Source organism: Eublepharis macularius, chromosome 3, assembly GCF_028583425.1.
Source record: "Eublepharis macularius isolate TG4126 chromosome 3, MPM_Emac_v1.0, whole genome shotgun sequence".
Classification (NCBI taxonomy): domain Eukaryota; kingdom Metazoa; phylum Chordata; class Lepidosauria; order Squamata; family Eublepharidae; genus Eublepharis; species Eublepharis macularius.
The window spans coordinates 144,904,955-144,928,704 of NC_072792.1; the positions used below are offsets into that span (position 1 = coordinate 144,904,955).

At 44.6% G+C, this 23,750-nt stretch overlaps 1 protein-coding gene across 1 annotated transcript in view; it reads right to left on the reverse strand.

The window, feature by feature from the left end:
- Nucleotides 1-403: 403 nt before the first annotated feature.
- Nucleotides 404-23,750, reverse strand: part of DRD3 (dopamine receptor D3) — a 32,372-nt gene continuing 9,025 nt past the window's right edge. Inside the window, exons 2-6 of the mRNA XM_054974137.1 lie at nucleotides 13,937-14,049; nucleotides 12,029-12,171; nucleotides 11,499-11,719; nucleotides 2,338-2,572; nucleotides 404-600 (exon numbers count right to left, since the gene is read on the reverse strand). Of these exons, the coding sequence (XP_054830112.1) occupies nucleotides 404-600; nucleotides 2,338-2,572; nucleotides 11,499-11,719; nucleotides 12,029-12,171; nucleotides 13,937-14,049 (909 nt within the window). The remainder of the gene's footprint in view (nucleotides 601-2,337; nucleotides 2,573-11,498; nucleotides 11,720-12,028; nucleotides 12,172-13,936; nucleotides 14,050-23,750) is intronic.

Below are 23,750 nucleotides of genomic sequence, written 5' to 3' on the forward strand. Positions count from 1 at the left end.
AGATTTTCCTGCTTCCCAAGAATTCCTATAGAAATCTTTTCAGAATTGTTCACAATATCATTTATATCCCTTGGATGACAAGTTCATAGAACTTTGCCCCTTTACATTTCCCCATGTGCTTGAACAACACCAATGCATCCTGGAACTGTTTAGAATGACTTGTAATGGATGCCAATAACCCATGTGAATTCTTTAAGCATTATTATTTAATATGGGACATGTGACTACTATTGTTGTAGAAGCATTGCTCGAGTAAACCCATGGAAATGGGATTGGAGAAAAGTCCCATGCTCTCTCTCCTGCTCATTCATTGATGTCTGACAAAGATCCAGTCGTGTGCATACAGTACCATCACAGCTGCCACATCCACCTGGAAAGTAATGTTGTGTCACTCTCCAAGCTTTCAGCAATACAAGATCTTGAGGAAAGCTTTGCGGAACTCATTGTTGAAGGTGGTGTAGATGATGGGGTTGAGGGCGCTGTTTACGTAGCCAAGCCATATAGTGGCTCCGTACAGTTCTGGAGAGATGTGACAGGCTTGGCAATGCGTATTCAATATATGTGTTAAGAAAAATGGCAGCCAGCAGACTATGAATGTCCCTAGGAGTAAAGGAGAATGATAGATCATCATCATGTTGGCTCAGCAGGGCTTCATCCTAGCTCTAAATCCTTCCTCACACAATACACATGAACTATTTTATTTTAAAAAAATATTAACTGTTATTACTAAATGTTGTGTTAATTCTTTCAGACGGAATTGATGGAATGTATGCGTCTGTGGATTTGTGAAATGCTATGTACTGTAATTAACCTAGAACTGGGGAAAGCCATGTTCAAACCCCCCACCCTGCCATGTCAGTGACAGTGCCATCCTAAGCAGAAGTACTTTGTTCTAAGTCCATTGAAGTTAATAGACATAGAAAGATGTAAAATTCTACTGAGAATGGCACTCATAGGGTTTTTCTGATAATAAAATGGAGAACAGAATCATGTATATGGCAAAGAACTTGCGCGCTTGCCCACTCACCTGGGTTGCCTGCCAGCGGTGGGCAATTGCCAGGGGGGTTTGCCCCTTCCTGCTGATTGTGAATAATTGGTGGGCAGCAGGGCAAACCCTGAAAACAGGGAATCCCATCCCCAGTCTCCAGTCCCAAAATCTCCACGAATTTCCCAACTCAGAGCTGGCAACCCTAGGTCTGTGTTTGGCTATTGTGGGATGCAGGACACTGGATTAGAGGGCTTTGTTGTGGATTTTTAGTTTTTATGTTTTGACACAATAGGCCTTAGAGTTAGCTTTTAGAATTTTGTTTAAAACTGCAAACATGTATTTTTCACCACTCTAACTATGTTAGCTAGAATTATTTTGAATGCTTTGAGGTGTCTTAACAGCATGCCTTTGGAGAAAACAAATTAGACAGTTTAATAAAGTCATGGGAGGCTTATGTAATTATGTCTGTATAAGATAGCTACACCCTAAATCCCCAAATCTCTCCAGACTATCTTATCTTTTCTGAAAGGGCTTAGTAAGAAGGTATAAGAAGGGATAGCAGGCATGTCTTTTTATTTATTATCTCATTTCTATATTCCAGTTTCTCCCCCTCTATTAGTGTGATTCTGTTCAAGGATAACTAGAGTGATTTTAAATGAAGTTCTTAATAGACAACACTGAATTATCATTGGCTTGAATAGAAGGATTTCACCAAGTCCTGGAATAAACAAACTTCTGACCTTTTCAATCAGAAGACTGGTACCTGTACAGAATTATCATCAAAGAGACTGATTCTTCATACATTTCTGTTTTTTTAAGACTGTCAAAGAGACTTCTGGTTTCCATGTGCCCTTTTTAGGTAATGCTCCCCCCCCCCCCCCGATAATGTGAGGAAATTTCATAACAGAGCCATAGTCTGATGGAGCAGAGCTTTTTTTATTCTTATGAATTTAAATTTGCAAACATTTATGCGTTTTATTGGTGTGTAAAGTCACCCAATTTTTTAAAAGCCAGAACTGAGAGTGGAGAAAAGGCCACATCGTTACTTCCATGTTGGCTGTTTCTCCACGTAAAAGTGGGACCCTCCAACTTTTTTCAACCCATAGTGAAAACCACAGGCTCCCCGTATCTTTTTTCTGATGGATGGAAAAGGAACTTGGGTATGTGTGTGTGTGTCAATTTCAAGTGGGAAAGCCGTCCATCCCATTCCTCTTACAATCAAATCCAGAGTGGCTGCCATTAAGAACAAGTTAGGTAACTGCGATACAGGCCTCCCATGCACCATCTTCTTTTAGCCCTCACTGCTTTGCAGACTGCTCTTTCAAAGGGGTAGAAATGTCTCTGCTTACCCAGAACTATAGCTAGCATTTGGGTGGCCTTCCTCTCTCTGAGCTGTATTGTCCGGTGCTGCTGGGGTGGTAGTCTCAACGTGGTTGCTGTTTGGCCATTGTTGAGTTTGCGCACTTCTAAGCATGAGGTTTTCCTTCTCATTTTTAGGTCAACAGCCTCTTTATTCCCCATACTGGAGATGGAAACCTCATGGCAGAAACTGCAGTACTGCTGCAATTCTGTGGGCGTCAGAGGCTTCTTTTCAGTAGACAGTTTCTGGCCAGAACTCTTCAGCTGCAAACAATATGAGAGGGCTTGTGGGGGCCTCGGATGTAAAGCTTTTATCTCTGTATGTTGCTGAAAAACAAGAGGCCACAGACAATCAGGACAGGAACCCATTTAGGATCTATGAAGCCTGACAGAAGAAAGGCTCTGACAAGCTCTTCCTTTTCACCACCAAGGTGAATGAGCTCAGTCAATAAAAGCAAAGGCTAAAGAGTAGGGAAGTTTTAATTTAGAAAAAAAGATGACTCAGGGCCAAGCTACAAGAGACGAATGACACTTGAACAGCAAGTGTATTTCTCCCTGTTCACTTGCCCTCCACTCAATCCACTTGCCGTTCAAGTGTCATTCGTCACTTGTAGCTTGGCCCTAAGTGGGGACATGATAGCTTTATACATGGTCTGGAGAGCATGCAGAAAGAGAACTTTTTTCTTTCTCTCCTATAATGTTAGAATTCAAGGGTACCTAATGACCTTGATGGGAAGTACAGATGCTGCTATCTAGGGATGCTGCAAATTTTGCCATGAACACATTCAACTGTTGAATTTACTGTAGTGAAAGGTGGCAGCCAGATGTGAGCCAATCACCCAGGCTGTTTAGTCATGATGACTGTGTACAGCCCTGCCATGATTGTTATATCCCTGATGCCACAGTGTATTGAATGTCTAATGCTAACCTGGGTCAAATCCACATTCACCCATTACCCGCATGTTTATCGGATATCTTCCGTTTGCCTCCAATCCGCGATTTTTTCCTCTTCATTCACATTCCTGCTTCCAATCCGTCTTTCTCACGCGTCCCTCCGGTCACACAGCCTCTCGAAAACCGCTTTTTTGGGCAGGACCTTTTTTCCCCGCCCATTTTTAAAAAAAATTTTGAGCACACTTTTCCGTTATTTCGATCTTGCCTTATAAAGAAACATCATTGAAGATAATGATGCCTCTCTTTCCCCCACTGACAGCACTGATGGCTGTCTCCCGTTTCTTTTTTGGAAATTTGGAAGCATGTGGGAAGCTATTGTGGGCATTTCCTATGCAGGACAGTTCAGTGCCTGAATTTTACTGAAGTTTCACTTCCTTGGAGTGTCATTATTTCGATATTTCGTAATTTCGATATTACAGTAATATAAAATAAAAAAAATAAAAAACAGTTAAAAAGGAAGTTTCGCGAGTCCGTTCTGAGGATGGATTCACCCCAAAATGATTTTCAAACTACCAGATTTGATTCAGAAACAGCATAATCAATAAATCCAATGCTATGAAGTCAAAAACAGTCTTTTGCAGACTACGGAGCACTTGCAAGTTGAATCAGCCAATAGGAACTCTCGGAACGGCCGGAGAGACAGGAAGGGGGGTGGTTTTTAAAAAAAACACGTAAATTGCGCATTGGCCTGTTCACGGCCACCGTGAAACTCCCGTTGAAAACCTGTGACCACATATTCGGGAGAAATGCGAATGAAATGCGTCAGTTTAATGAGGTAATGTGACCGGCACTCAGGATTGCGTGGGGAATGCGGGGAACATGCGACTTAGAATGAGTAATGTGGATTTGACCCTGCTGTAATCTCTCCATGTTCTTCCCATATTATAATTGTTATTCCTCCAGACAGGATGGGTCCCCCTATTATCTCACAGAACTATGCATCTCCGAGCTAGAGACAACCTTGGAGACTCCAGGCGCTTGCGTTTGTTACTTTGCCCAGATGCTGGGAACCTAGTATTGTATAATCACTGTTTAGCCATAACTATAATGGGTTCTCACAGAACCAGTGTAACCCCGAGTGCCAAAATGTAAACGTTGCTGGAACGCTGGAAAAACTCAAGTATAACATTGACCTTTTGTTTTGAATTGTCACTTCTACCAAGCTCCGTGATGGAGTTCAGACCTGAACTGTAAAATCCTGAATAAAGCTTTTTCTATTGGAATCAATGTGTGTTCACTGGAGAGAGACAGAGGGATCTACCTGGCAGGAACTGACAGCAACCATGAATGCCTGCTGAACCAGTTTGTACTGGAGTTTCCCAAAATTATGCATATGCAAATGCGCTGCCAATTCAAACTGATCAGTGGCCTTTAGCTCCACTGTGCACTATGTAGATGAACAACCAAAGGGTAGGATTTTATTGAAACACATCATTAATTGATGGCTGATTGATATGATGTGTGAGTAATTTAACAAGTGATTTAATTGTCTACTTAAAACAATTGCCTGCTTAGCAGAGCACTTATGCAGCAAGAATGGGTGGGACAGTAAAACTCAATCAGTCTGTGTGAGAATGTTCACGCGTGAAAGGCCAGTTGTGCTGTATTGCATGGTTTGTAAGGAATACAATGAATCAACCTGCCAAACATTGATGAACAGATTGACAAACTATTGAACTGATCATAGAAAAATCAGGTCTCTGTAATATGGAAATATTGGTATAAAGTTATCAAAAAGTAAAGTATAAGGTAACGATAAGCAAAAGTGAAATAAGAATTTTTTTATGTTAGAATATGTTAGAATCTTCTATAGTACTTTATATTTATATTAAAGGATATGTTACTTATATTAAGAAATAAGCAGTGATATTGCTATTAATTGTTATTATTAAAATGGAAAGGATAACTTGGAGTAATAATGAAATAATGAGTTTTTTACTATTAAATAACAGCAGGAGTAGGTTTGAATTCTGTTTGTGTAGTACAGATGGGAAAACATATACTAGTTAGGGTAAAAAATTATATTAATTTTTATTTTAATATTGATGAAGGTCATGTTTCTTGCATTCTGTATTTTAACAACCCTTGTAGCACATAGTTTTATATTTGTCTTGATTTTCCCCCTTCTTCCCCTTTTTTTCTTTCTGTACCCCTTTTTGCTTTAATAAAATAAAAATTATTTTAAAAGAAAAAGAACGAAAAATCAGGTCTCTTTTCATCACTAGCAAACAGGATGCGAGCAAAACTGGTGGGTGTTCAAGTATCCCTAGTAGGTGAAGGAGGCATAGAGGTATAATTAACTTGTGGAACTCATGAGATAGCTGCTAGCTTTGATTATTTAAAGGAGTAGGCAAATACATGGTGGAGAGGCACATCAATGGCTATTAACCATGACAGCTGAATGTGACCTCTATGTTCAGAGGCAATATATGTTTGAAAGACAGTTGCTGGCAAGTAGCAGCAAGTAATGCTCTGTGCTCCTGCCTGTGGGCCTTCTGGGCCATTTGGTCTCCTACTGTAGAAAACATGATGCTGGACCAAGGGTCTGACCTAGCAGGACTCTCCAAAGGAAACTGCACATTTGGAACCCACAACTGAAAATGGGGTAGAATTGTGGCCGTTTCCTCATGGTCTAAAAATAACGAGATACTCACAGAAGGCTGCCAGCTTCCTTGTGCGATTTTTGATACCCCCCATTTATAAAATGCCACAAATCACATTTGCGGCATTTTGTAAATGGGTGGCATCAAAAATCACGCGAGGAAGCCGGCAGCCTTCCATGAGTATCGTGCTATTTTTAGACCGTGGGGAAATGACCTTTATCCGATATTTTCTTCCATTTGGAGATGAAGCCATATCCATACAATAGCTGTGCCTTGTTTCTTACCCATTCCTAACATTACTGATATGATTTAGACTCTTGCAATTTTATATCCTCAGAACAAATCTGCTCTTGGATGGAATTTGGCAAAATCCCAGCATTGTTACATCCCACCTATCCCTTATGCTTTTCAAAAAACTATTGTGGAATTCAAAATAAAACAGGAGTCCAGTGACACTTCAAGATTTCGAGGGTATAAGCTTTTTGAGAGTCAAGAATCCCTTTATCAGAATGCAAATTTTGCTCCTCTACTGAAGACCAACATGGCTACCCACCTGAAGCAGTGGCACTTTAGAGATGAACAGTGTTTATTGCAGCATAAGTTTTTGTGAAGTTTACTTCATCAGATCTAGACATTGGGTACCTGTTTTATTTTTGTGCTACAGACTATCATGGCTACCTATCTGGAATTACCTAACATGAAACAGTGCTCATACAAAGGTTACACTTATTGTGGAGACATATCAGAAGCTTCCAACAGGTGGAACAAGGTATATTGCCTTGATTTCATTGTACCCAGTGTTATGAAAATTGCATAAAACCAAGTACGTAGAAGGACAAGACCCATTGTCTTTGTATAGCACTAGTGTTGCAGGGCAGAATGATTGGCACCAATTCTGTGGCATGGCTGTTAGCTGATGTAACTGATACCAGACTGCATAGGTCATTTATGCACTGGGGCAGGGCCAGAAGATATTAAAATACTTGCATTCTAAAGAATATATGGTTCAACTGAAATTAACAGCAAGGAGTTTTATTCACAGCAAAACTTAATGGCTGAAGCTACTCTTAATGATTTGACTGCCTGAAATATCTCAGCTGTATGCTCTGTGAAAATACTAATCATAATTTGTGATCCCAAAGGAGATCTATGCTGTCTCATTAATCCCATTTAGGATTATTAATCTTAACTAGTAAATAAAACACTCAGTCACCAAACTAACTAATAAAATTAATGTTTTAAAGGAAGTAATTTCTTTTCTTAATGCTCGTTATTGCAGCACACTGAGACAAGTGATAATTTTTTTTCAAATATTTCAAATAAACATGATAAAGCCATCATTGCCCATGTTTTATGAGTGGCCATTCCTTTTATTTTATTTAAAAGATTTGCATCCCACATTTACTTTTCAGAGCTCAGGGCAGCTAACAACGTATTTGGATCTATGTATTGTCGAAGGCTTTCACGGCCGGAGAACGATGGTGGTTGTGGGTTTTCCGGGCTGTATTGCCGTGGTCTTGGCATTGTAGTTCCTGACGTTTCGCCAGCAGCTGTGGCTGGCATCTTCAGAGGTGTAGCACCAAAAGACAGAGATCTCTCAGTGTCACAGTGTGGAAAAGATGTTGGCAGGTCATTTGTATCTACTCAGGAGGGGTGGGGTTGAGCTGAGTCATCCTGTAAGAGTTTCCCAGCGTGTGGAATGCTAATGGCGGGAGGCTTCACTGTATCCTGAGGAGGTTCTTTTGCATATGGATTGGGGCTTGATGTGCTAATCTACTCTGCAGGGCTATTGTCGAGTATAGAGTGTTTTGTTAGCCTGGTGTTTTTCAGAACTGGAAACCATGCTCTGTTCATATCAACACCAGCCATAAAATGAGAAGTCAGGATTGGGACAAGGTCGATAATCTCACCTACAGGAAGATGGATCAGTAATTCCTTTGATATATGGCAAAAACACTTTTCCTGTAGGAGACTGTTTTTCCTTGGTTGTTTGATTCATCCTGGGTTTGATTGCTCTTCGGATTTCATTTCTGGAGTAGCCATTTGCCTGAAGTGCGTGGTTTAGATGATTAATTTCCTCATTGAGAAAGTGCGGCTCACATATCCGTCTTGCACGATCCACTAATGTTTTCATTATGCCTCTTTTCTGTCGGGGGTGGTGATTGGAGTTTTTGTGTAAGTACCGATCAGTGTGAGTTGGTTTCCTGTAGACCTTGTGACCTAACTGAAAGTTTGCTTTGCGGATGACCAAGGTATTCAGGAATGGGAGTTTTCCCTCGATTTCTTTCTTCATTGTGAATTGTATGTTCAGGTGGATGTTGTTGAGATGATTCAAAAACCCCATCAATTCTTCCTCCCCATGGAGGTTTGTGGGGTGCTGATTCTAGAGCTGTTTTTTCAAAATGTTCCATGTAGAAGTTTGCTATAACTGGGCTGAGAGGGCTCCCCATGGCCACCCCATCCATCTGTTCCTAGAATTCGTTATCCCATTGGAAGTAACTGGTTGTCAGATAATAATGGAATAAGGCTGTTACATCCTCTGGGAAAATCTGATTAATAAGTGCAATAGTGTCTTTTACTGGAACCTTGGTAAACAGGGATACAACATCAAAACTGACAAGTATGTCTTGTGGATTGAGTTTCAGAGAACTGATTTTGTTGATGAAATCTGCTGAATCTTTGATGTAAGACGAGGTTTTCCCGATGTGGTCCTGCAGGAGATCGGCCAGATGTCTAGGTAATTCTTATGTCGGTGAACCAATGGCACTCACAATGGGTCGGAGTGGGACTGAATCCTTATGTATTTTAGGGAGTCCATATAGTCTAGGTGGCTGTGCTTCTGTCTTGCATAGTTTTCTGTGTGTGTCGGGATGTAGTGAGGAATTCTTGATCAGCGCATTTGTTAGCCTGGTGATTTTGCAGTTGGGATCTCGTTTTAGTTTTTTGTAGGTGGAGGGGTCCAGGAGTTCCTTAATCTTCTTTTTGTATTCCTCTGTTTTCATGATCACTGTAGCATTGCCTTTATCAGCTGGTAGAATGATGATGTCTGGATTTGCATTGAGGGTCTTGATGGCATTTCTCTCCTTGCGTGTTATATTGCTGGTGGGAAGCTTTGCCTTTCGTAGAATCCTGGCTGTCTCTCCTCTTATTTCCTCAGCTTCCTCTTCAGGTAGATGACGAATGGCAGCTTCTACATTTGCAATGATGTCTTCCACAGGAATTCTGGTGGGGGTGACTGCAAAGTTTCCTCCCTTTGCCAAGATGGAGGTTTCTTCTGGTGAGAGTTGATGGTCTGTCAGATTGATGACAATGCATGCATTGTTGAGCATTGGGCTTGTCTGTCTTTTTTCCTGTAGTTTGTTAAACTTCTGCTTCTGTCTGGAAGTGTGGTTGGTAAAAACTTGTTCCATCTTCCTGTAGGTGAGATTATCGACCTTGTCCCAATCCTGACTTCTCATTTTATGGCTGGTGTTGATATGAACAGAGCATGGTTTCCAGTTCTGAAAAACACCAGGCTAACAAAACACTCTATACTCGACAATAGCCCTGCAGAGAAGATTAGCACATCAAGCCCCAATCCATATGCAAAAGAACCTCCTCAGGATACAGTGAAGCCTCCCGCCATTAGCATTCCACACGCTGGGAAACTCTTACAGGATGACTCAGCTCAACCCCACCCCTCCTGAGTAGATACAAATGACCTGCCAACATCTTTTCCACACTGTGACACTGAGAGATCTCTGTCTTTTGGTGCTACACCTCTGAAGATGCCAGCCACAGCTGCTGGCGAAACGTCAGGAACTACAATGCCAAGACCACGGCAATACAGCCCAGAAAACCCACAACCACCATCAGTATTTGGATCTCATGATCTGTCAGCAGAAGCTACTGAAGATCTCTGATCTTCCTGACTTTTCACCGTCCTCCAGCAGCCATTTCTGACACAGAAAAGTTTATTCCCAAGGCCACAGGACCCCTGTAGAGTAAAACCCACACATGTCAGAATGTTACAATGGAGAGGGGGCAGCAGCAAAATTGCTCCTTTTTGCCTCTCGAGTGAGTGTAGGTCAGCTGATGGAAGAGGGAAAAGGGCATGATTATACCCCCTTCCCCCTCACCACAACATCTTCCCAACCCATATGGCTATTACACCATGGAGGCCATTTTTGCACAGTTCTCACAAAGTCCTTCTTGTGGTTCCAATCTGTTATGGAAACCTAACAAATTAAACTAGAGCAAATGAGCCTAAATTTTGAAACAGTACAGCTCATATATACATATACATTAAATATGTATAATCCCATTAGATAAAAAGTCATGGAAATTACAATTTTAACAGTTTTTCTTCTAAAAGCCTGGTAAAGAAATCACATGAGTTTCCACAGGTTGCTCTTTCATTAAGAACAGATCAATTATTGAGAAGGCCTGAGAGTTTGGGAGATACCTGAAACAAGTATATATGCCATGGGCAATAACTCTTTAAGACCAAAGTGCATGTATCCGTCTTCCTTTTTAAAAAAAATGACAAGCAGCTGTAAGGTATTGTGATCAGGTGAAGAAGAATGGTAGAGGGAGAGGGTCTACTTAAACCTTCCCCTGTCATCCACCTTTCTGCTCAAAATCACTCCCCTGTCTGCTTTGCCTTCTTCAGAATAGAAGATAGGAGCATCCTGATCTTTGCAGATGGATAATTTTGAGAGAGGAATTGGTCGAGGGGGAAATTGTAAGCAAGCCCTCCTCCTATCTTTCTCCACTCCTGATTCTGGTGCTGTCAGCAGCTTTTCATTTTTAAAATGGAAACAGTATTGTACACATTGCCCAAACATCTACCTTAGATATATTGCTGAAGGCTGTCAGGAACTACAATGCCAAGACCACAGCCATACAGCCCAGAAAATCTACAACAACTAATCTACCTTAGACTTCTGTCATAACATTGCAACTCTCTGAAAACATATAATCGGCCTTCAACTTAAAAGGTAGTAGTAGGTGTTGTGAAAGGCCTTTGTGAAAGGCGCACAGGCTACAATTTCCTTTGAGTCTTCATCAAATAACTATTTACACCCCCAGAGGATTTTTGTTCAGAAAATGGAGGTGCTTTCCTTCCATGGTTCTTAAAGCTGTATGTCTCAACTCTTATCTTTGTGTAAGTGTGGAATGAAGATCAGACCTAGGAAATATGAAGCAGTGGGATGTTCAGCCTGAATCTCAATGAGCAAGCAGCTCACCATTTAACAAAGTATTCCTCAGATTGGGTGAGAGAGGATTATGCCTGGTACATTAGCAGTGACTGCTATGGGCCTAACTGATGACAACTGAAATATACAGCACACCAAGAGTGACTGAGGGAAGCATTGGGAAAAGGAAGCATAAAGTGTGTTGGGAGGAACTCAGTTATGTGAAACTGGTACCATCAAGTGCTAGAAACTGTGGGTACTGGAAGCAAGTGTCAGAGTAGGTACAGAGGCTGGACTCTTGGAGCCAATAATTTGGGGGGGGGGGTAAGGACAGAAAATCTAACCAGCATAGAAAGAAGGGCACGATTCTGTGCCATTTGGGAAGCATAGCGTTGAAGAGTTAGTTAATGGTCATACTTGCTGTTTGTAACTGGCTTTGACACGCTGGCTGCCTTGTCTTGTGAGGACTCTCTTCCGCTGTCTTTGCCTTGTGAGGACTCTCTTCCGCTGTCTTTGCCTCAGCACAATGTAAATGCGGCCGTACAGCAGCAGAGTTACCAAGAAGGGAAGATAGAAGGACACCACAGAAGAGTAGATAACAAAGTTGGGATTGGATATGGAACAAATATTGGGATCTTCTGAAAAGAGAGGGGCGGGGAGTGAAAGAGACAGAGCATGACTTTGTACTTCACAAACCATAAAAATTGTGAGTAATAAAGGCTGCTTATAAGGATACACTTTGAAGTTTGTTGATAAAAATTAAACTCCTAAAATGAATTTCAAGCTCCGCAGTTTCTCAGCTACCATGATCAAGCTTTCCACAATTAGGCGCTGTCTGAGCAAAGAACCTGAACCATTAAAGCACTTTTAATTAATGACTTCAAATCACAAAGGTAGACCCCAGTCTTTGATTATAAAGCTCATATTTCAAGATACTGTTACATTACCTGTAGTGTTGAAGCCAAACAGAAGAGGGCAGGAAACAGCAAATGCCAGCAGCCAGACCACTGCAATCATAATGGAGACCCTCCTGCAAGAGCTGGGCCCTGTGCTGTACTGATAATGAACAGGCATGACCACTGCAGTGTACCTGCAAGGTGAACCAACTCCAAAGGAGGGGTGGTGGAGAGAAAGGGCATTGTCACAGGAAGAGTTATGGGAAAGGAGGGTAGGTGGGTGGGTGTGGGCACACGCACACAAGGGAACAAAGAAGGAAAAAGAGTGCAAAAACAACAAAAAAGAACAGCAGAACAAATATGATGGAAATAATAAAGAAGAATGGGATGAATAATGCAGGATTAAAGGGTAGAAATAGTCAGATATGAGTGGGAAACAGAGTGAAAAAGGAACCGAAAAGGACAACAGAGAAGTAGATAGTTACCATCATTAGAGCAAATGGCCAGTGAATTAAAGGCTTAGCCTAGTCAAAAATGAGAGTAGGAGAGTGATGCTTTGTGCACTTTGTGCAGCTGTGTGTGTATTAGGGGGTGGAAGCAGAGAAGCAACCTGGTAGGAACTGACAAGTTAGAGCAGTAAATGATCGATTCGGTGCACTGAAAATACATGCAAGAAGAAGGATCTATCATTAATAAAACAAAATAAAGCCAACACTGGAAGACAGCTATTTCGAGTGGATTTGTGGGTGCCTAACCTTTCCCTACCAACAGGTTTTGTGCTCAGAATTACACATCTGGAGCCCATGAGAGGAAATAAAAATGGGGAAAGCAACATACACCCCCCCCTCCTCTGCTGTTGCTTCTCTTGAAAAACCTCAGCTTCCCAAGATGGCTTTTCTTTATTAAAAAAGCTGTTGTTCCAAATTCTGCCTTTCCCAACATATTCACCTGGTCCCAGTCTTGGTTTCTTTTAAATGCCATGTGGCAATTATATTATTTATTAGAGTTGTACAAATACAATCCATTCCTAAGCAGAATTACATCCTTCTAAGTCCATTGAAATCAATGGGTTTAGAAGAGTATAATCTTCTTTAGGATTGTATTTTAATCTTTTAATCTGTTTTTTTTGGATCTTTGTTTTAATTATTTTTCTGTCTTAGAATTTTATTGTCTGGATTTATTTTTCTATGGATTTTAAATGTTTTTATTTTAGCTTTCCCAGATAACAGTATAACTGAAAAGTGAAACATTTTTTAAAAAGTAATACTACAAAAATAATATTTCTTTCATACAAGGGTAATGTGTAGCTTGCCTCTCAGATATGATTTGCTTCAAAAAGATAAAAGCAGCACATGTTATTGGATCATTCCCTGGACTTATTCTGCTGGAAAGATACAGGTTGAGATGATGATATGTTACACATGCCAGAACAATGTCACATCATATTTAATGATTTTTAAAAAAATTAAATACAGCTTTTCAACTTACATTCAAAAGGCAGCATGAAATAAAAACATCCAAACAATATAACATAAAATGCATTTTTTTAAAAAAAATCCTAAAAATATAACAAACAGCAAAAATCTTTACAGCAGAAAAAGAACTAACTCAAAGTCTTGGTGAAACAGAACCATCTTTGCTTGTTTACAAAACAGGGACAAAAAAGGGGATAGAGAAATATCCTGCTGATGAGTATTCCAGAAGACCAAAGATAAAACAGAAAAGGGCCTTCTTCATGTAGTCTAACATTGTATCAGCTGAAAAACTGAAGTAAGACTTGGCTAGCTAGTCTTAATTTTTGGCAAAGGTTCCTAAGTAATGTGACACAGCACTCAATAAGCTGTCTTTACTACATTCATGAGTGGCATATTCAAATTCAACCTCTTTCCCAATGTCTGAGCCCACTGGAAAATCTCCACCTTCCACCCTACCTTACTATTATGGGTCTTTGGTTCTTACCTGTCAATACTGATAGCACAGAGATTTAAAATGCTGGCCGTGCACATCATCACATCCATTGTTACAAATATGTCACAGCAGACGCGGCTGAAATTCCAAACTCCTCCCATCACCTGTATATTAATCACAAAGTGAACTGAATTCTAATACACCAGTGTGGCAGCTTCTCTCACGCTATAGTTAAATAGTGTTATATAAACATCAGAGATCTATATTATTGCTCCTTGTGTCACAGACAAGGAAACTGTTGTGCCATGTAGCACTTGGCTGGCTTGCCCACCATCACAAAACATGAAAGGATTATGGGTAGGAGAACTTGGAGTAAAGAATCCTGTTCTTCAAATATATAACACAGTGAATGCTATGGAAATTGAATTACATCGGATGTAACATGTAGATAAAGAATAAGTAAGGAATTGCACAACAAATAAGTTTTAGCGGTTGATCTGTTCTTTAAAGAATGATCGAGGGATGAAGGGACTGTGTTGCCTAGATTTCTTTTATGCCAGCAGATCCCATGCTCTTGGACTTTGGGACACTTCACACATTGCTGTTGAAAGAAAAGGATGCATTCTGGAGAATCATGGCTAAAGACCTGGTTAAACATACTGTGCAATCCTAAGCAGAGTTACTTGTGCCCATCTTAAAGGAAATAACTTCTAGAGTTTTACCCAGAACATATTTCCTTTCTCACTGTGTGCTATTCCAGTAGTCTGAATAGGTAGAGAGACAACAGGAGACAGTCTGATTTCTATACAGAATACAGAGTGATTCTTCTGTTTCCCATACAGAACATAAATAAGGTAAGCTTGCTGTAACTAGAGATGGGCATGAACCACAAAAAAACCGAACCACGAGGTTCGTGGTTCGTGGATTTTCATGAACCAGGAACCACGAACTGGCATGAACTGGGGCAAGTTTACAAACTGGTTCATGGTTCGTGGTTCATGGGGTTTAAATGGCCCTTTCCAGCCACTTAAGCAGCAGGGAAAGGGGCATTTGACAGTTTAAAGTGCCCTTTCCTGCCTTGCAAGTGGCAGGTCCCTTTAAACTATCAGCTGGCAGGTGGCAGGGGGGATTCCCCCCTTGCTGCCTGCTGGCTGATAGTTTAAAGGGACCTGCCACCTGCAAGCGGCAGGGCCCTTTAAACTGCCCAACCCCAGTCCCCCCACCCCCCAGCACCAGCCCCACATTTACCTTGCCCTGAAGGCCTGCGGCGTCCTTCCCCTCCTCCCATGAGGGGTGGGAAGGCCATTTTTGGCCTCTTCTGCCACTGTGTGGGCCTGCAGGGTGGCGGAGGAGGCCGAAAATGGCCTTCCCGCCCCTCAAATGGGAGCCGCAGTGGCAGAAGAGGCCAAAAACAGCCTTCCCGCCCTTCGTGGGAGGAGGGGGAGGATGCTACAGGCCCACAGGACAAGGTAAGTGTGGGGCTGGGGCTGGGGCTGGGGCTGGGGTCTAGGGTTTGGGCAGTTTAAAGGGCTCTGTGGCTTGCAAGCAGCAAGTCCCTTTAAACTATCAGCTGGCAGGCAGCAAGGGGGGGATCCCCCCGCCACCTGCCAGCTGATAGTGTAAAGGGACCTGCCACTTACAAGCTGCAGGAAAAGTTTATGTGGCCATTTCCCTGGAGAAATGGCCATTTAAAGTGCCCCTTTATGACCCAAATGAACCAGTAGAGCAGTTTGTGGAAGTTCGTGGAAATGAGCTTCCACGAACCACTGGTTCGCGAACCACGAACTGGCCTGGTTCGTGCGTTTTTTGGGGGGGTCATAATTCGATTTGTGCCCATCTCTAGCTGTAATACAAATGTAAATAATTTGGGATTACTCATGGAAATATAGCAGGGAGCAGAAATAGCTAAGCATAGTCATTCCCTTCATAGAGGCAATCAGAACAGTTACTGTTCCCTTCTAAAATGAATTACACCCTTCTGTGTCCGTTGATTTAAATGGATTTAGAAGGGTGTAACTCTATTTAGAATTGCACTGGGAGATACTAAATTAGCACTTAATTTACACATAGACTTGGATCCTATGGAATATTTTTCACTAGTAGAAAGGAGGACTGATTTTCATTGATTTGTCTCCTTGTACAGTGCAAATTTCTGACTCCTGACTCCATGCTGTTCTTGGGGTCCCCTGTTCTGATACAGTTGCCAACTTTGGGTTGGGAATTTCTTGGGGATTTTGGCATGCACCCTAGGGAGGTGGGTTTGGGGCAAGGAGAGGGACCTCAATGGGATAAAATGCCACTCTCCAAAGCAGCCATTTTCTCAATTGGAACTGATCTCTGTTGTCTGATGATCAGTTGTAATTCCAGGAGTTCTCTAGGCCCCATAAGCCTGCCAGGTTCCCATTGTGGCGGCCATTCTCCTTGTGATTGTATCCTCTGCCTGCCAATCTCTGGCCATTGGTGTGGGGGGGAGGCAGGTCACCCAGAGATTGCTTGCCATCAGTGCGACCCTGGCAAGGAGGCTAAGGAAACTGGCATGAACAAATATATTTCCACAGCTGATGATGACATTTCCAGTACAACCTAGACATGATGGTGTTGAACCAGGGCCAATTCTTTAGGAAACGACCCTGGTACACCACCATCACTTCTGTATTGCATCAGAAACGATGTTATCATGCAGGGCCGCCAGTGCACAAATGACTTCCCTAACCCGACCCCCACACCCACAAATTACTAGGGAGGGGGATTTAATTACTTAGGCCCCACCTGGAGTTTGATGGACCCACCTGTCCATCAGGAATACCATTTCAGGAATCATTTGGGGCTGTAATGGGAGAAGGGAGGCAAGAAGTCCCACTGATAGACATTATGGGATCCAAACCATAGTATGATGTGATTACTTTAACCACAGAGTATTTCGAGTTTATCTCCTGAGCTGAAGAGGCCTCTACATGAGAGTCAGGGGAAGGAGCCTTAGCTGTACATAACTAGGCCCTCTGTTACATTGAACCTTAGCAATCCGCAGCCTCTCAGAAGTTCCATGTCTCCGCTAGTTACTGAGGTTTTATTCAAGCTATACCAGCTTCCTGAAAAGATGGTTTCTTTGACACCAGATTCCTTCTCCACTCAATTTTTGCAATCAGCGCAAAGAACACCCATCTAAATGCATTTGTTTCCTCTCCCACAATTCTATTAATCTGCCTTTTAAATACAGCAACTGTTCTGTGAGGTAAGAAGCAGATGATATCACTGATTTGGCTTCCAAGCTCTGAGGGATTTAATTTCCCTTTAAAGGTGTTCATGAAAAACCATTCACTAAGTTGTACTGTGTCCAAAAAAAAGTTCCCAAGGCAATAGAAGGCCAAACTGAAGGCAACTGAAAACACAGGAAGTCCATGTAAAACAGTATCATGATTCAGTGACACATCACACGAAGCACTGGCTTTAGGCCATGGAAATAACTCACTGAAATGGGAGATCTCACTGCCTGTCACTGATTTTCAATAATAATAAATATATAAACGTGAATGACTGATTGAATCAGGCAGCATCTGTTCAGTTGCCCTTCATAGTTCTATAGCCCTGAGTTTGATTTGTTCATCATTATTCATTATTGTTTTGTTTCATGCCAGCTTTCTCACAGCAAGGGGCACATGTCTGTTACTAGACAGAGAGATTTGTTGCCCTATCATATAAAAACCCCAGTTTGCAACTTGGATACAAATAAAAAACAAAACAAAAAAGAGTCTGGAACATGTTTGCTAGAATGTCAGTGAAAGCCCCCCGCAATATTTTGCCAGGCTCAGAGTGGTTTGCATCTAAATGGCATATCCCTGCAGGTGCATGCCTTTAGGAGACTGCAGTTCAATAGCATTACATTCCAGTTCCAGAGGGGCAGTTGTATTAATCAGTTGCAGCAAAATTAAACAGGAACCTTTAGGAGCACCTTTAAAATGTAATAGACTTTTCTTCTAGTATAAACGTTCTTGAGCTAGAGCCCACTTTGTCAGATGCCACTAGTTGGCAGAGACAGATGTAAACAATTATGAAGAGGGGGGGGGGAGTTGAAGATAGCAGGGTCAGAGAGCTATAAAATGCATGAAGTACAGGATATAATGTAATTATGTAAAATTCAAAATATTATCAAGACAAGTACAGAGACCATTCACAATAACAGTAACTGGTGAAAATTTAACTACATTTAGTTTTGCTAAATTGTTTTAATACTTGCAGGGGCTGAGAATCCCCCAGATCATTTTTCAAGCCTCAGACAATGCATTTAAATTGCTTGAGGGATTCTAATTCAGCAGTTTCAAGTTGGAATGACCTTTGACATTTTGTTGTTGGAAAACAGTGGCTCCTAAATCAGCAACATAGCATTATGGGTGAGTGAAATGTTCTTCCAGTGATTTCTGAATATTCCCATTTTTATGTCAGAACTGTGCTAATTTATTCCTTTCCACCTGTTTGTCTATATGGAGAACAGAAGGGCACTGTGGTCATATGATGGTATGCATCACATTGGAGAATGTACAAGTGGATATTATTAAGTCCTATAATATCAGGGACAGTCTGGAATCTCAGTTTGTTGCAGGATCTAGTTCCTTGGGTTTTGTCTCTATTAGGTTTAGGTGGTGTCACATTATTGTTGGTAAGAAGCTGTGACAGACAGGATTGGCTCCAGCCCTGCCTCTCCTGAGAGACAGCCAATGGGAGTGGGCAGAATACTGGGCCAATGGGAGTTAGTGTACATTGGAGGGAGAGAAGGCTTTTGCCCCCCTAGTCGGAATGAGAGTCAGACACAAAGGTTTGGGTAAAATGGGTCGCTTTATTAAATGAAACAGCAAAGCAACAATTACGGCAAGGAGCCTAACTAGCGGTACAGGTCAGGCCCTGGGGTCATTCACTGGGACCCCGCCCTGACCTGTCTGGGCGAGCACCAGCTGCCACCGGGTGCGATCCATCCATGAATGGCTGTGACCCGTCCTGGCCAGGCGGAGTGTATCGCCCCTGGAGAGCTCCACCACCCGGCCGAACGGCAGCGGGGGGAGACTGGCTTGTCCAGGGGTTCTGCACCCAAGGGCGTCTGACCTCGCAGCTGGGCCAAACGGCAGCCTGCTGCTCCTGAAAGACCCCTGTTCCCCACCAATGGGGAGGTGCCAAGGGTGCTCACCGGCCCGCCACATATAAAACCCTAACTAAATCCTGCACCCATGGCAGTAAATAAGGTCCACCCCTACATTACCACACTACACCTCTTACCCAGTGCGAGGTAGGCGAAGAAACTCCCAACCCAATGCCAATCAGGGCAGGGAGACAAAAAATTCCTACCTGGCCCAGAAAACAGCGACCGGCTAATCCCGCACTGAAGTAGGGTGAGGAGGGTGGGCCAAGCACGAGGCGAGACTGCACTGAGAGAGGGTGGAGCAGCAGACTGCTGCCCCAAAGCTCCGCCCTCCCTGCAGCTAAGCCCAGTAAGCAGGGCTGATAAATTCTGGCCTTCATCCAGCCAGGGAGGCAAAGGCTGCCACCAGCCCGAGGGGGCTTACGCCCCCGGCTGGAATGGCAGTATTGCCCCCCTAGTCGGAATGAGAGTCAGACACAAAGGTTTGGGTAAAATGGGCTGCTTTATTAAATGAAACAGCAAAGCAACAATTACGGCAAGGAGCCTAACTAGCGGTACAGGTCAGGCCCTGGGGTCATTCACTGGGACCCCGCCCTGACCTGTCTGGGCGAGCACCCGCTGCCACCGGGTGCGATCCATCCATGAATGGCTGCGACCCGTCCTGGCCAGGCGGAGTGTATCGCCCCTGGAGAGTTCCCCCACCCGGCCGAACGGCAGTGGGGGGAGACTGGCTTGTCCAGGGGTTCCGCACCCAAGGGCGTCTGACCTTGCAGCTGGGCCGAACGGCAGCCTGCTGCTCCTGAAAGACCCCTGTTCCCCACCAATGGGGAGGTGCCAAGGGTGCTCACCGGCCCGCCACATATAAAACCCTAACTAAATCCTGCCACCGCAGAGGCCAAGCCTCTGCTTAGGCCTCAGCACCCCACATATGGCTTAAAGCCAACCTAAGCCCTTGCCGTATGTCATCGAGAAAAATGCTGTTGCCCCTGTAAGAGAGGTGCACCCCATCCCCTCTGTAGAGGGCAACAGACTCGGCCCGAATCTGCGGATGGGGCAAATAAATCCCCAACCCACCCGTCATTATTTTAAACAGGGCTCTGTTGGTCATCCGCCTAGCCCTTTCGATAGCTCTGTGGTCCAATGCCTCCCGCCACACACGGCACGGAAGCATGGCTGACCAAAATATCAGGACACCAGGCCATCTCCTCCTGATCTCCAGGAAGTCGTCCCGCGCCTGCCAAGATAGGGCTACCCCTTTCATTAGCCCCAGGTCATTGCCCCTAAATGCACCACTAAAATATGAGGAGGAGGGGCGGACCTCCCCTCAAAGAGGAGTGGCAGCAGCCCCGCCCAACGTAGGCCTCTTCTGCCTTGCCACTCGATGGTAGCCCACCGGCTGAGTCCAAGCTGAGACCCGATCCAGGACCTTCTCGCTTGGTGCGCAGCCCAGAAGGTCATACTGTGGCCACAGATGAGGATCCGTACCCTCTCCTGACGACCCACAGCGCCTGCAAAAAACAATTCAACATGATTTACCCCTTCCAAGCAGCCTGACATATGACGCATAAGCCCCTGAACGCCAACATCCTACCCTCTGGATGTCAGGGCCCGAGAAGCCCATGGCAGTGGCAGTGGAAGCCGCCCCAATACGAAATGAGTGGGTCCCAAATTTGACCCCGTCCAGACCTAACTCACGAAGGGCCCTGCCCGTGACCGTCCAAAATTGGTACTTGGTCAACGGGGCACCATCGCTGTGGCAAAAAAGAACCCCCGAACGATCACCCCGTACCTCCAAATAGCGCCCCAAGGCTGCTATGGGGCACAACTCAGCGATGGAACACCGGCCAAGGGTCAGGTCCCCCCCTTTTTGATGCTGGTCAGTTTTGGACCTTCTAATTCTAAGGACCAGCTGCTCGCCCCTGAATTTAACGTCCTCCGCAGCGAGGGCGCAGCCAGAGTTGTCCTTAAGGGACTGTTGAACCAGCTCACTAACTCTAAGAGCACCGAAGAAAGCTATCAACGACGCTGCATGAAACAGCAGCTCCTCAAACTGAGAGCTGCAAACCTGTGACCACACAGCCTGCAATCCTTGAAGGATGCCCAGAGAGATGGGTTGCCTATCATCCCTGGGAGCAGCAGACTCCCTTGCCCACCCCTCCAGCATTTTCCGAATGCGGAAATCTCCTGTGGTATCTGTAAACCCTCGCGCCTTTGCAGCAAAGGCTAGAGCCGCAATCTGGCTCCAGATGTATTTCACCTTGTGCCCCTTACCTCTTTGAGCTACGCAAAAATGCGCCAGATGCTCGACTGGGAGGGGCCAGATCCGGCGGAGGCCTACAGCCTGCCTAAAGGCATCAAAGTTCCTTACCGCCCTGTCGTATGCCCTACCAGTGCTGGGGGCAATGGCTAATTGGATGGCCCTGGAGGCTTCCACTTGCCAATCGTCCACAGCTCCTGCGGCACCAGAGCCGGCACCAAATCGGCCTCGGGGGCAAGCTGTCGAAACCGGTCCATCTGCAGACGAGACAAGGCGTCTGCCACCTCATTGTTTACACCAGGTATATGCCTGGCCGAAAACAATATATTAAGGTGCAAGCACCTTAAGGTAAAGGCGCGGACCAACGTCATGACCCTGGGCGATTTAGATGAAAGGGAATTCACCACCTGAACCACTGCCATATTATTGCACCAAAAGTGCACGGAGTGGTTGGCAAGCTCCTCACCCCACAAGTAAACCGCCACCAAGATTGGAAAGAACTCAAGATAGGTTAAATCCCTACACCGCCCTTCTTGAACCCAATCTTCAGGCCAGGTGGCGGCACACCAGTGCCGCCTGAAATAAATCCCCAGACCGATGGACCCTGAAGCATCCGAAGCCACTTGTAGCTCCCCTTCTAAAAGGAGCTCCTGTCTCCAAAAGGACACTCCATTAAAACCGTGCAAAAATTGGAGCCAGACCCCTAGATCCTCCCGCATACCCTCAGACAGGCACATCTTATGATGCGGGAGCCGGAGGGTCCCCATGGCATCACAAAGGCACCGCAGAAAGGCACTACCTGGGGCCACCGCCTTGCAGGCAAAGTTAAGGTGGCCAACTACCTGCTGGAGCTCTAATAAGGAAACTTTCCATTTCCCCAGCATGGTGCGCAATCGCGCCTTCAGGTCTAAGAGCTTCTCAACTGGAAGTCTAGAAGTCTGTTGAACCGTATCCAATTCAATGCCTAAGAAGGTCAGGACAGTAGACGGGCCCTCTGTTTTCTCATGCGCCAGTGGAACACCCAGCTCTTCCGTCAGGCTGACGAAGTCAGCCAAAAGGCGCGCACACTGCCCCGTCCCCGGGGGCCCAACCAGGATAAAGTCATCCAAATAGTGGGCAGAGTCACGGCAATGCTGCCTATGACGTAGTGCCCACTCCAAAAAGGTGCTAAAGCGCTCAAATACTGCGCAGGAGATAGAGCAACCCATGGGAAGGGCCCTGTCCATATAGTATTGACCCTCAAAGGCAAACCTGAGGAGCTCAAAATCCTCTGGATGCACAGGGAGAAGGCGGAATGCAGACTTGATGTCGCATTTTGCCATCTCAGCTCCCCGGCCACAACGCCTGACCACCTTAACGGCTTGGTCAAATGATGTGTAACGCACCGAGCACAAGTGCTCAGGTATCGCGTCATTGACAGACCCACCCCTGGGATAAGACAAATGGTGAATTAGCCGGAATTCACCAGGAGTCTTTTTGGGGACTACCCCCAAAGAGGAAACCCTCAATGTGGGCACTGGTGGGGCGGGAAAGGGGCCCAAAACCCGGCCCTCGGCGCATTCCTTGGCTATTTTAGACCTAACAACGTCCTCCAGGCCCACCACAGAACGCAAGTTGGTGGACATGAAGGAGGAACGTGGTCCCTGAAAAGGGATCCGAAAACCTATAGAGAAACCCTCCAACAAAAATTGGGTGTCAGCCCGCCTGGGGTAATCGGCCAGCATGGCCTTAAGTACCCTCACCTTTATTGGGCTGGGGCCCTTTTCCATAACCTTGTTGCCCACCGGGGCCGCTGCCCTTTTTTACGCCCCCGGGGCCGCTGCCCTTTTTTACGCTGCCCTTTTTTACGCCCCCGGCTGGAATGGCAGTATTGAGAGGCTGAAAGGGAGAAGAGTTTTGACTCTGCTAAGAGAAGGCAGCAGAGAGAGGTAGCTGATTAAACAGGGCCAAGATTGAATGGTGGCAGCATATATATAGGGAGTTACCTCTAAGTTCCCTTTTCCCCAATAGTCCTGGGCTGTAGCTGGGTGAGGGGAGGTACCTGTCTGGTGGCACTTCTGGAAGAGAAGAGACCCAGTGAGGATTTGCGTCAGGGCTCTCTGCCTGCTATGGTGGAAGCTAGACAGGTGGTGTATGGTGACCCAGCCTTTACCTGCCTGAGAGGCCCCAAACCCTTGAAGGGAGGTTTGGGATGGGTGGCAAGGATTTTTAAAGGCTTGTGATAATTTCCACACATCCTAACATCGTGCAACTCTCATGGAACGAGGACATCTTCATGGTGCAATTTCTGACGTCATTGCACCATGATCCTGTTTTCTTGGTGTGATGACATCAGAAATCACACCATGAAGATGTCCGCATTCCATGAGCATTGCGTGATGTTAGGATGTGTGGAAATGACCAGGGTTTGGAAATGACAAACCAGGATTTGTCACCAAAGAAGCCGTTTTAGGTTAGGGGGATATATATGTAAGCAAGGA